The sequence below is a fragment of the Thermobia domestica genome, chromosome 8 (genome assembly GCF_964235325.1).
Source record: "Thermobia domestica chromosome 8, izTheDome1.hap1.1, whole genome shotgun sequence".
NCBI classification, from domain to species: Eukaryota; Metazoa; Arthropoda; class Insecta; order Zygentoma; family Lepismatidae; genus Thermobia; species Thermobia domestica.
Window position 1 is genome coordinate 95,273,627 of NC_137461.1, and position 12,451 is coordinate 95,286,077.

The window sequence follows — 12,451 nt, forward strand, 5'->3', positions numbered from 1 at the left end:
CACCATGTATTTATAAAATGTTGAAGGTGAGGAAACTGTTAAATCGTTTACAACGATTCTTTGAATATAGTTAGCACTTGATTGACCTTGGTTTTTATCATTACACTTTAATTGAAATCCATATGGTGAGGGAGGAAGAGGGTTTAAATATACCATTCAAGTATCTATTCTTCCGTGCGAAGAACATACATTTCAGCTAGTATTTAGATTAGATTTATTAATCATTCTCTGGACCATGTTACATGTACAGTACATTTGTACAAAATGGTATAGAACTCATCAATATAATTTCGATACCATATTTAAAACAAATACAATGCTCTTGTGTTCAACAACTTGTGAAAATAGATATAGGGTAAACCAATTCTACAATCTATATAATATATATATATATATATATATATATATATATATATATATATATAGAGAGAGAGAGAGAGAGAGAGAGAGAGAGAGAGAGAGAGAGATTGAAAGTTTCATAATTAATAGCAGTTTGCGCACTGAGTTCGCAAAGAAACTCTCCATTATTTTTTATGTACCCAGGTAGTTTATTATACAATTTAGACCCATATAGATGTGTGATTTTCCGTATGCAGATGATCTATGATAAACAGTAGCTAAGTTATATTTTCCTCGCGTAAAATAGTTGTGAGTATCACCATCTCTTTTAATATTATCTAAATGATCCCAAGTAATTTTGAGTTCAAAATGTATAAAGAAGGAACTGTCATCATATTCAATGATCAAATAGTTTTTTACACCTAGTGCGTTTCGGTCATTTACTAATAATTCGTAAGACACATTTTTGTTGTTTAAATATATTCTGAAGCTTCGGCGAAGACCCCCAGAACGCAATTCTGTATTTAATAATAGAATAGTCTATGGCATAGTACAGGGACAGAATTGATTGCAGATTAAGTATTGGGACTAGAGTTCGTATTATGTACATAGCCTGGGCTAATTTTTTGCTTAGTTTCTCTACGTATTCTTACCATGAAAAATTATCATCCAGATACATATCTAAAAATTTTACAGTATTAGTAAATGTACATACTTCATTATTTAATGCTATCTGTGGAAGTTGGTGAGATGTTCTGTGAGGTAAATGGTAGAAAACATACTTTGTTTTATCTGCATTTAGTTTTAATTTATTTGCAGAAAACCAATGCGTAAGTTGGGATGTTGTAAGATCAATGGTTTCTTGCAAGCTAACTCTGTCTTTCTCAGTTAGAATTACTGTTGTGTCATCAGCAAAAAGGAGTAAATTACCCTTCTCTGTATTTAAGGATAAATCATTAAGATATAGAAGAAAGAGTATTGGTCCTAAAGCTGATCCTTGTGGAACACCTTTTCTATTTATTTGTTCCTTTGAGTTTATTTGCTCAGACTTTTAGTTGTTTCGTCCATATGAAGATTTTTTTACGATTTTGTTTAGGTTGTACAATTATGATTTGAACCACTCCAAAGCAATACCCCTAATGCAATACTTTTCTAATTTACCAAAAAGTATATCATGGTCTACACAATCAAACGCTTTTAAGATATCACAATATATGCCTACAGTATTGGCTTTCTGAAAGAAGTATGACTGCAAATAATTATTAGAGCTCCAGCATATGGTAAACACTATCAATCCTAAGCCCGAGCAAAACTGTGGATAACTTATTAATGCAAAAGGATAAGCTCAAGTCCAACTCGGCAATATTATAGTAATTTCACCTAACAATGCTAATAAATGTTATATTCATCTTAAAATTGAATGCTTAAAATATGTATTTGCCATGTATTTCGCATACTAACCTCTTTTTCTACTACTTGATATCCATCTTTTAAAAATACACTAAAAAGTTGACAGAAAGCTTGAATTTGCTATGTAAGCTCAGCTCAGGAGCAAAAGTATTAACCGTCTTATGTTTTTCCGTTATGAGAAAATTTAAGAGATATCATCTGCATTCGCATCAGCATTCGAGCATCCGATACTTGCATTAACACATAACAATCTAATTATGGACACACTTGTTTGGAAGCAGATCAGTTACAATTAGGACTACAGTAAGATACTCAAGATTATCTTTAAGGGTTTTCTAATGACGTAGTGATCACGTACAGATAAACTAAATATATTGAAGTTTATTGGGATAGTAATGCTGCAAGTTATGGATGTGTTTAAATATCAAATAATACTTTCGACAAAGTGGATACTTTTAAATATCTAGGATCAATATTAGCAAACCAAAACCACATTCACGAAGAAATTAAATGTCAACTAAAAGCAGGGAATTCGTGTTATTATTCAGTTTAAAATCTTTTGTCGTTGCGAATTCTATCCAGGAATTTGAAGCTTAAAATATATAAAATGATAATCATGCCTGTTGTCTTGTATGGCTGCGAAACGTGGTCGCTTAATCTGAGGGAAAATGTAGACTAAAAGTGTTTGAGAAAAAGATCCTGAGGCGAAAATTCGGACCCAAGAGGAACGGGAATGTAAATAGTTGAAACTTCATAAGGAAGAACTGCATAATTTATACCGTTTACAAAACATTATTAGGGCCATAAAGTCTAGGAAGCTCAGGTGGACAAGTCATGTAGCCAGAATGAAAAAATGTAGGAACGCTTTCAAAGTTTTAACTGGAAATTCAAGTGGAAAATGACCATTAGGAAGATCTAGACGTAAATGGGAGGACAATATTAAGATGAATCTTACAGAAATAGGAATATAAAGTAGAAACTGGGTCCAGTTGGCTAAGAATAAAAGTAAATGGAGAGATTCTGTGAACGCGGCATTAAACATTCGTGTGTCATAGGCCACAGAGTTAGTTAGTCAGACTTAGTGAGCACACGAAATATAAGAATAACAAAAATAGTGATAACGAACATTATGTTCATTGAAATCTAAATGTTAATTATTGCTATCTTGTAACTTTTCAAAATTTTGTGGTATTCATATGTATTTCCAGAATTACTACTAAATTTCGAATTTTTAATTTATTTTGATCAGTCAATATATTTATTTCTTATTACTTTTTACATATTATTATATGGTAATTGCATATTACGAACTAATTTTAATTACAAACCTGTTCACTAATCAAACGCCAGCCTAGGTCGTCTGTGCGATCGCATTCATAAGTTTCTCCAAGCATCGGATTAAAAGGCTTTGCAAGCCTGATGTCTGTGTAACTAAAACTGGTTAGTGCAAATGCTGCTACAAGAGCAAGTTGTTGATAATTATCCTTAGTTTTGACAGCTTGATCCAGTAGATACGAAAATTGAAAGTCCTCTGCAAGTCGCTGTAACATGGATATAGGTTCATTGAAGTTTACCTTGAATAAGTGAAAAGAAGAAAAAGTAAATAATAAATATTGTCAAACAATTGACAGTAGACATCAATTGACTTTTTCTAGGTAATGCCAATTGTAATGAAAGATAACTGCATGACAAAGAGGTAAATTAAATCAATGATATAAAATCGTTCATTATTAATTGATTCCAGGTTTACTTTCTAGAAGTACATTGTACAGAGTTACTTTAACGATAGCATTATCAAAGGGAAGAATGATCTCTCATCCCACAAATTCACTTTTTAAAAATTTTCTAGTGTTTTCTGTTAAAAATGCAATGTCATGCTTTACTCTTTTTATAATATAACATGGTTCGTTGTAGAAATAGGTAAGTAGTTGTGGGCCTCGGACGTCTTTCGCACCTAGTAAAAATGGAATTGATGTGAGATTTCTAGTTTAACGTTAAACGGTTATTCCTTTGGTCTAAAGGAATCAAATAATTAATGAAGCTGTATTATTATGAAATAATATGTGGTATAAAAATGTGGGAGGAATAGAGATCCACTCAAACAAACCACAGATATGATGTTGTCCACCATACTCATATGACCAGGTATCGAGCCAGGAACCAAAGATAAGCCATTGCGCTCCTTCCCGCCTAGTAATAGTAAAGGACTCTAAGAAAAAACATTCGAAAATTGCATTGATATTATATCAGTTGTTTAATTGTGAATACCGCTTTCTGTAGACGTAAATAATTATTAGTACAATGTTCTGGTGCAATGTTGGCAACACGACAAATATGTTTTCTATTTAAAAAGTCGCGCTTACATGTACTGTCCGTTTACTGTAGCTTGGCACTGTGTTTTGACACAAAACCTGGCCAGCGAATCTTAGCAGTCCTTCCCCTACGTTCCCCTTATAGCAGTGGTAACAGTGGCACTAACTCATCAACTTTAGCACTAGTAGGGTTTGGTATTTTGCAAGTTGGGTAAATTTCGAAAGAGTTCACTTTTTCTCTAATCAGGACCGTAACTTGTGTGTGGCAGGGGAGGGGCAACTGCCGCCCAGGGAGGTTTCCCACCGTTTGAAGGGGCCCATTTGGAGACAAAATTTTCTTAATCCATATACAATACGAACATGATATTATAAATGAAGCATCAAACAGTTTCACTACATTACATAAAGCAGCGCTCAAAAGGTAAATAAAACAAAAGTGAGCCGTGGGCCCACTTCAGTAAGAAACGTCTATTATTAGGGGCCCTAGAAATAACATTTATTCGTATGGCTTTGAGATTTGTCAATATTGTCCCCTTAATTAATTTGTCATGTATGGAACGGGCCCAGGGGCGCAAGTAACGGCCCCGCAGACCTTGCCGTGAGGGAGGGCCCACAGGCTCCGGTGGGGCATAAATAGTAAGAGAAAGATAGAAAGAGGGTGGCCCATGAATGAGAAAAACAACTTTTTCTAGGAGGCCCTAATACACGTATTAATGCTTGCCCCCCGAAAAAAATCTAAGTTACGGCGCTGTCAGTAATGTGAATTTATTGGTACAGTTCTGCTAATTGTTAACTATATCATGTTGGTCTCTTTAAACCTTGGGCCGTGGAGAGAAACAATCTTACAGGAGGATAGTATTCAAATTTTAAGAAGGTGGGTAAAGGAGAGCGAGGATGAGAAAGATGAGAAGAAAGAAAGAAAGAGAATGAAAGAAACACTTCTACATTTACTTCATAATGAATTTAAGCATATATAAACGAAAAAGGAATATCGGAACCCACCACCATAATATTTGTGGAAGTGTTGGCAACATAATATTCTGAAATATTCTCAGTGTTTGGCCCAATTCTGGCCTTACAGCAGTGGCGGATCCAGGGGCCGATCGTGGCGATTGCTCCCCCAGGAAAGGAAACTTTCTCATTTTATATATTTAAATAAAACCCAATCCCAGAGTTTGGAGCTCTTAAAAGTAGCTCTAAGTTGCAGCATTAAAACCCACTGCCCCCCAGAAGTCCGTCCTGGATTCGCCCCTGCCTTACAGAAGCTATCATCTAGGAATTCACCTCGTGGGACTGAGGAAAACCTTAATAAGGAATACCGGCCAGAGCCGGGTTCATGCCCACGCTCGATCTACCTATTTTAATACCTTTTTTTGTGTTGCACAGTGTCTGTTAAGGGCACCCAAACAGGGCAAATGTGTACAGCTTTAAAATGTTTAAATGTTAAAATTTGCTTTATACTGTACTTTGAACACGTAATTCAATGTGTATTATATTCTTCTTACAGCAGCATGGTTTATTTCCTAATACTTTAAGTCTATGGTTGTTAGTATTTATAATTATTGCATCATACTAATCCTTCTCAAAGCTCGTTCAATTAGTATGAAATTCTAGACTTAGCAGTTTGCAATATTGCAAACCTTCACCAACAGGCAATATGTGGCGAGAATATTTCCACCTACACTCGCATCGAAATTCCCAGCCTTTGTTTACAATCAGTACAATATGTTTCTGTCGCCTTATCATGAAAACAACGCTGTCCAGCGGACCTAACGGTCTTCGTTCTCTGTGTTTATTGTTTACAACACAAACTGCCATCTTCCAATATTGCCAGGCGTACAAGGTTTTCGCACACTTTCGAACAAGAACAATTGTACAAATTTGAGTGTGCATTATATGTAAGGTTGTATTACATAATAACTAACTCGATTTGTCATAACGTTAATATCTCAGTCGTCTCAAAAGCAGCAATTTATGTAGTAATAGCACTTGGTCCATGACTGTGCAGAAGTAGGTACATTCGGTTCGGCGATTCATGTGCCTGGCAACCATGAATTAACCATGTAGGGGTGAGAAGCAAGGTTTTGACGCTCGCATTACAATTGTTGTTTGTAAACAATTTTCCATCCTAGAGTGAACGGACAATAGTTATTTATTTTTATATATAAAACCTATGTATTAGCTTTGATCTTGGTATATATAATATTCGGGCATTGTCAATCCATTGCTGGATATAAAGCCTACTTTTATTTTCCTTCATATACTTCAGTTAACTGATTTCGCATTCTGCAAAATATCTGACTTTATCTACGCACCTATCTTCCATTTGGTCATGTTTTAATCATCCTTTACCTCAAAGAGTCCAATGTAGAATATTTGTTGCCTATCTTAATTCTATTTTTCTGGCTATGCGACCTGCTTTTATTTGCATTGCTGCTACTTGGCAGCCTTTTTTATAACTTTTATTTTTGTGTGAGAATGTATCCCATTCGTCTGTATTCCTATTATTTCTAGTTATTCCTCACGTGTGCACATTTCTAGTGCTCTTTGCGTAATTTAATCTTTGAGTAAGTTATGCATTCAAAATTGATGTTCCTTCGGACGAACTCTTCCCACTTTACATCTAATTATATCCTCATTCGGTTTTTCTCTCTGTTCTAGACAAAAATATTTATTAACTATTCCAATGTTATCTCACTATATATTTATCTTTCTTCACTCCATATTTGTTGCACATTACTCTTTTCTTAAAATCACTTTTTATACTTTTATCTCTAGCTCAGTTTTTATACTGCCCTCTCTCCATTCTTACATATAGGTTTTGTAACTTTTCTGGACTTGAAGGAAAGAGACTTGTATCGTCAGCGAATCTAAAACGATTACAATATCTACAATTAATTTTTATTCTAAATCCTTTATAGTTTAAAGTCTTCAATATTTCTTCCAAAGCTGCACAGAATAGTTTTGGAGAAATTGTCTCCCTATTATACTCCTTTTTCAGTATTAAATTTTAAATAACTTGGATAGTGGAATCTAAAAGGGATTTGGGTATGTTGTTTGCACTAACATATGTACTTCTAACATTAGATTCTATACTGTATGTTGATTATTGTGACAGTATCAATTTCAGGGGTAGCGTGGCTCAGTGGTAGATCGCTAAACTCTCTTCGAAGGGTCCGTGGTTCGATCTCAGACCATTTGAGTTTGTGCTAGACAAAACCGAATCCGTGAGTTTTCTCAGTGTTCTTCCAACATTATCATTCCTTCAATTAATTCATAATCACTCATTATCCATTTTCATTAATCATCCCCCCCTTAACCCTTAAAGGCCTTAAGTTTGGGACGTAAAACTAAATTCATTTCATTTTGATATCAAGTACTGGTATATTATCTGCAGGATACTGCTAACACTAAATTACACAAAAAGTATGATTCGAGTTTAAATTTTACAATCTGACCAATGCATAAAATTTGATATGCTTAACGAATATTCACTTTATATAAGTGTTTTATTAACATTTAAGATCAGAGTCCAAAAACTTCATATCACTAAACTCCATTATGATGGAAATTGGTGTGGAATGAAGAAGTGAAGCTACCAATCATTGTGTGATAATCAAGCAAGATTACGACCAAGTACATTTTGCAATATTTTACTTATTATTATTATTATTATTATTATTATTATTATTATTATTATTATTATTATTATTATTATTATTATTATTATTATTATTATTATTACTTGAACTGAACGCAAAGACTACATAGTCATAAGTAAAAGCAAGCCTCGCCTGTAAATGAGCCCTGTGACGGTTGAAAAATGGCTATTTTGCGAAAGTAACTGCTTTCGTTCTCAAGCCTAAAAATAAGAATCGAGGTTTTCATTAGTTCTTTCAAATTCATAATCATGTTCTGATTTCTTGTATACTCAAAGAGTGTTTTGGCGGCAGCAACATCAGTCAGTATGATATCAGACTGGAACTTTTCTGAATGACATGTCGATACGCTGTCACTTTTCACTCCCTTACGCAAATAATATCACAAAAATCTTCTTATTCATATATATATATATATATATATATATATATATATATATATATATATATATATATATATATATATAGTAGCGAATCCAGAATATGATGAAGGAAGGGCTAAACAATAATTTGCAGCTTTATCCAGTGTAAAGCAGGATTGAAGGCCATTTTATCCAGTGTATGCCTGAGCGTCAAGGGGGAGTTATAGCCCCTATAGCCCCCTTGGATCCACGCATATATATATATATAAACATTTTCCTTATTAAGACCACTTAAACATAAATAAAAGCCTTATAACATATAATGTTATAAGGTTAAGGAAAAAGTATAGCCAGATATGAACATAATGTAAATTCCAATCTAATTCAAAAAAGTTCTTGCTTTCCTCAATGAATGGCGGAAGAAAGGCTGTGAGGGTGAACGATACTATCGCCCTCCTTCCCCTCTCTTGAGCTCCTGTGGGGAATGTGCCACACTGGCTTCTTTATAGTGGAAAATCTGCTGCAGGAATAGGAAGTGTTACACGAACAAGAAGTGTTACACGAACAAGATGTGTTACACGAACAAGACATGCTTGAACACACACTTAACCGATGTGGAATTGCAGGTACTTATAGCCTTATGTTACGTAAAACCTATAAAGTTAAAGAGCTGTTGTTGTGTAATTGGCCAATTGTTCTGCAGATGTGGTGGAAAGAGCTGAAAGACTTAGAAATATGGATATGCGCTCTCTTGATGGGAAACCAAATGATATGAAGTGATTTTTGTGGGGTTGGTGTTAGTGATGTTTCGTTACAACAATGAAATGATGCAAATTCCAGTATGTGTTGAAAAAAGATGACAATTCTCTAGAGTGATACCGATATTAAATAGTTTATAAAATAATATTAAGGAAGAATATTCAAACAGAATAAGTTGATAAGAATACTCAGATATATATATAACAACTAAAATAGGCTATTTAAAAGGGTTTAAATGTAAATTGTTTTTAAGAGACAAGAAATGTATTAAAGAGAGTTCATTTCTAGTACCTCGTGGTAAAAATAAATTTTTACAAAAGTCATCAAAGAGTTGGTAGAATAAGGTGTCCTAGGAAAAAATAGACAATTCTAACTATGATAGTACTTGCTTTATAGTTTAGAATAGGAAAGGTTCTAATATTTAAACAGATTATGTGTTTCCAGTTCCTACTATGCAGGGATGATTGGCAAAAGTGGTATGGGCTCAATTCTATTCCAAAATTGACTTGTCCAACGGCTATTTTCAGTTGAAAGTCGATGAGGAAAGAGGATATCACACAACTAGTCACTCCGATTGAGTCTTTCCAATACTGTAAGATGTATTCTCGTATTTTGATGGGATTTTGCTAGCTCATAAAACAAAGGAAAACATGGAAATTATTAAAGTTGTCATTGAGAGGTTGAGACAGGCAGGTCTTACGATATCGCCGACAAAGTCGTTTTTTGTTGTTGTATTTAGGACTTTTTGTAGATGGAGATGAAATCCAGATGGTTCCAAGTCGAGTTGAAACAATTGTAAAATTGGACCTCCTAAAAAGCAAAATTATAGGGACCACTGCAATTCTATGTCTCAGAAATTTACGATGTAATTGCTCCAATGTCAGTGCTTCGTTCTGTTGAAAGGCAGCTTGGGATATTGAGTAGCAAGAGGCCTTTGATGAAATTAAATGATTGTTTACTGAAAAATTGGTGTTAAAAAGTTCTAATCTAAACGAGGGATTTATAGTACATGTAGTTTCATCAACTAGAAGAATTGAAGAAGTGATTCCGCAGTATAGTGGCAAAAATTAGTTGCAACCTGTTGGGTTCATGTCAAAAGAAAACTTAGCAAACCTTATCGCCATAGGTCTATCTATGAATTGGAATTTATTAGTCATGTTAAATCTGTTTTAAGATTTGTTATTTGTTCAGTGAATTTGATATTTATACAAATAATAGCTCATTTTCGTGCATTACGAATAATACTAAAATATGACACTACTGTTGAACAGTTATCACAGTTTTCATTTAAAATACGTCATATCCGGACAAGAGAATTTGGCAGGAGATGTATTGTCTAGAGTTTATGATTCATATAACTTTGAAATGAAAGCAGACTTGGTTGGTCTTAATTTGATAGAAGAATTGTATATTTCATGTATGAATATTTGGAATTTACCTTATCTAAAGGAACCACTCCAGAATATCAAAGGGATCACGAATTACAAACAATTATACAATAAACTGAAGTTGGGAATCTAGTGGAATGGTTTATTATTCAAAATAGGATTTTCCTCAAGCGAACTAGAGCTAACCGTTATTCTATGAAGATCGTCGGTTCCAAGTATCTTAGAACCTATATTATGGAGTAGTTCCATGAAGAAATATTAACAGGTGAACATTCTGAGATGCAGAAGACTCTACGAAAGATAAGATAAACTTTCACAGGACAATTTAATAGACTAGGTGAGGACTTGTAAAATTTGTCAAAAGGTAAAGCCCTTAAATGTAGCAAAGATGGGTAGGTTAGGGTCTCATATTAAGAAAAACTTAATGACAGCTGGATGTCGGATATATTGGGTTATTTGCCGAAGTTAAATAGGCATTATATCTGTTACTAGTGGTGAATAATTACTGTAGATATTGTAGGGTTGGAAAGCTTAGAAATTTTAATTTAAACTCTATTTGTTAAAAGCTTTTTTCACTTTTCATTAGGTGTGAGTTTATAGAAACCTTATTCACTGATAATGCTTCTGTATTTATCTCAGAAACGTTTGACAGATTGTTTTAGTTTGATAATAAAACATATTAAACTACTTTATCATACTGAGGCAAATATTTTGGAACATTATATAAAAACTTTGAATGGCATTCAAGAGTTATTTTGCTAATGTGTTACGATAAATGAAGTGTTGATGTGAAAAATTGTCAGTACAATATGAATAAGTGTGAACATGAAGGGTTAAAGGCAGTTCCAACATAGTTATTCCTTAGAAGAGCTTTGATAAGTCCTTTAGAAGTTAGATAGCAAGTAACTGGTACTGAAATTCACGATGAAAATCAAAAGGAAGTATAGGAGTTTGATATAGACAATATGCAAAAATCTTGGAATAAGTGGCAGAAATTATTTAAACTAGTTCGTAGGGAAATAAATCTAAATGTAGGTGATCCCACGTTAATGAAAACACAAAAATCGTCCTTAAAGGATAAAATAACAGAGTTCGATATTTATTTGGATTGGTCCTTTTAAAATTAAGAGGTTTTTCACCATAAATATCTTGTTCGTGGAAGATGTTATTGTGAAAACATTACATCGTGTTCATGTTACGGATGACAAAATTCTTCCCTAGAAGAACGTAATGTTATATGGTTGGGTGACCTAAAAATATGTAATTAAAGTAACGTACCATTAAAATAGTTAAAATATGTGGTATAAGAAAGCAAATTTAATATGTAGATAGTTAATATTTGTAAGACGGAATAATTATTGTTGTGTTGTATTTGTCATCTGTTGTGTATTATAAGATCTGATATTTTATCATTTTAATATTCACAGAGGCTCGTCCTTTATATGTGAATGTTGGTGCCTTATATTATGTTCTCCAGATTATTGTGATCTCGGTCAAAGGTTTTGAATGATGTCCATGGTTAATGTCATCTTTATGGAAATGTTTCATTCTGTTATGTCTACTAATGAAGTAGAGAAAGGCCTTTTTTAAATTGAGAAACTCCAAAGTTCTATGGTAGAACATATAATCTTCTAAAAGAGTATTTTACTCAATGATTTGAAGTTAATAATTGGAAGTTGTATAACACTTTTAATGAACATTTCTAGCTACAAAATACTAATCACAAATATTTAAAAATAAACGATAATATTTTTTTTTGAAAATTCAAGAAATTCAAAGATACATAACGAACTTGTTATTGCTTCTTATATTTGTTCAAAAATTCTCACAAACAATTAATTTTCAAGAAGTGAAGATTGTAACATGAAATATTAAAAGGCTTAGAAGAAACTATGGGCAGATATGAACACAATGTAAATTCCAATCTAATTAAAAACCTTTTTATTTTCCTCAATAAATGGCGGGAGAAAGGTTGTGTGGGTGAGCGATGGTATCGCTCATTTTCTTCTCTCTTGAGCTAGCATGGTGATTGTGCCTTCTTTTGCCACTCTGCCTTCTTTATAATGAAGAAACCTGCTGCACGAACAAAACATACTTAACCGATATGGAATTGCAGCCACTTATAGCCCTATGTTACGAAAAAACTGTAAAGTTAAAAAGGAAAATCGTTCGATTGTAGCAATATGTTTAATAATTACAATTTAAGTGATTCTAATTATTAA

The 12,451-nt window shown here is 33.4% G+C and overlaps 1 protein-coding gene across 2 annotated transcripts in view; it reads right to left on the minus strand.

Annotated features, from left to right (window-relative positions):
* Positions 1-12,451, minus strand: part of LOC145693093 (oxysterol-binding protein 1-like) — a 327,552-nt gene that overhangs the window by 200,416 nt on the left and 114,685 nt on the right. For both annotated transcript variants that reach the window (XM_081768782.1, XM_081768781.1), the window contains one exon: positions 3,078-3,323. In XM_081768782.1, coding sequence (XP_081624908.1) covers positions 3,078-3,323 — 246 coding nt within the window. The remainder of the gene's footprint in view (positions 1-3,077; positions 3,324-12,451) is intronic.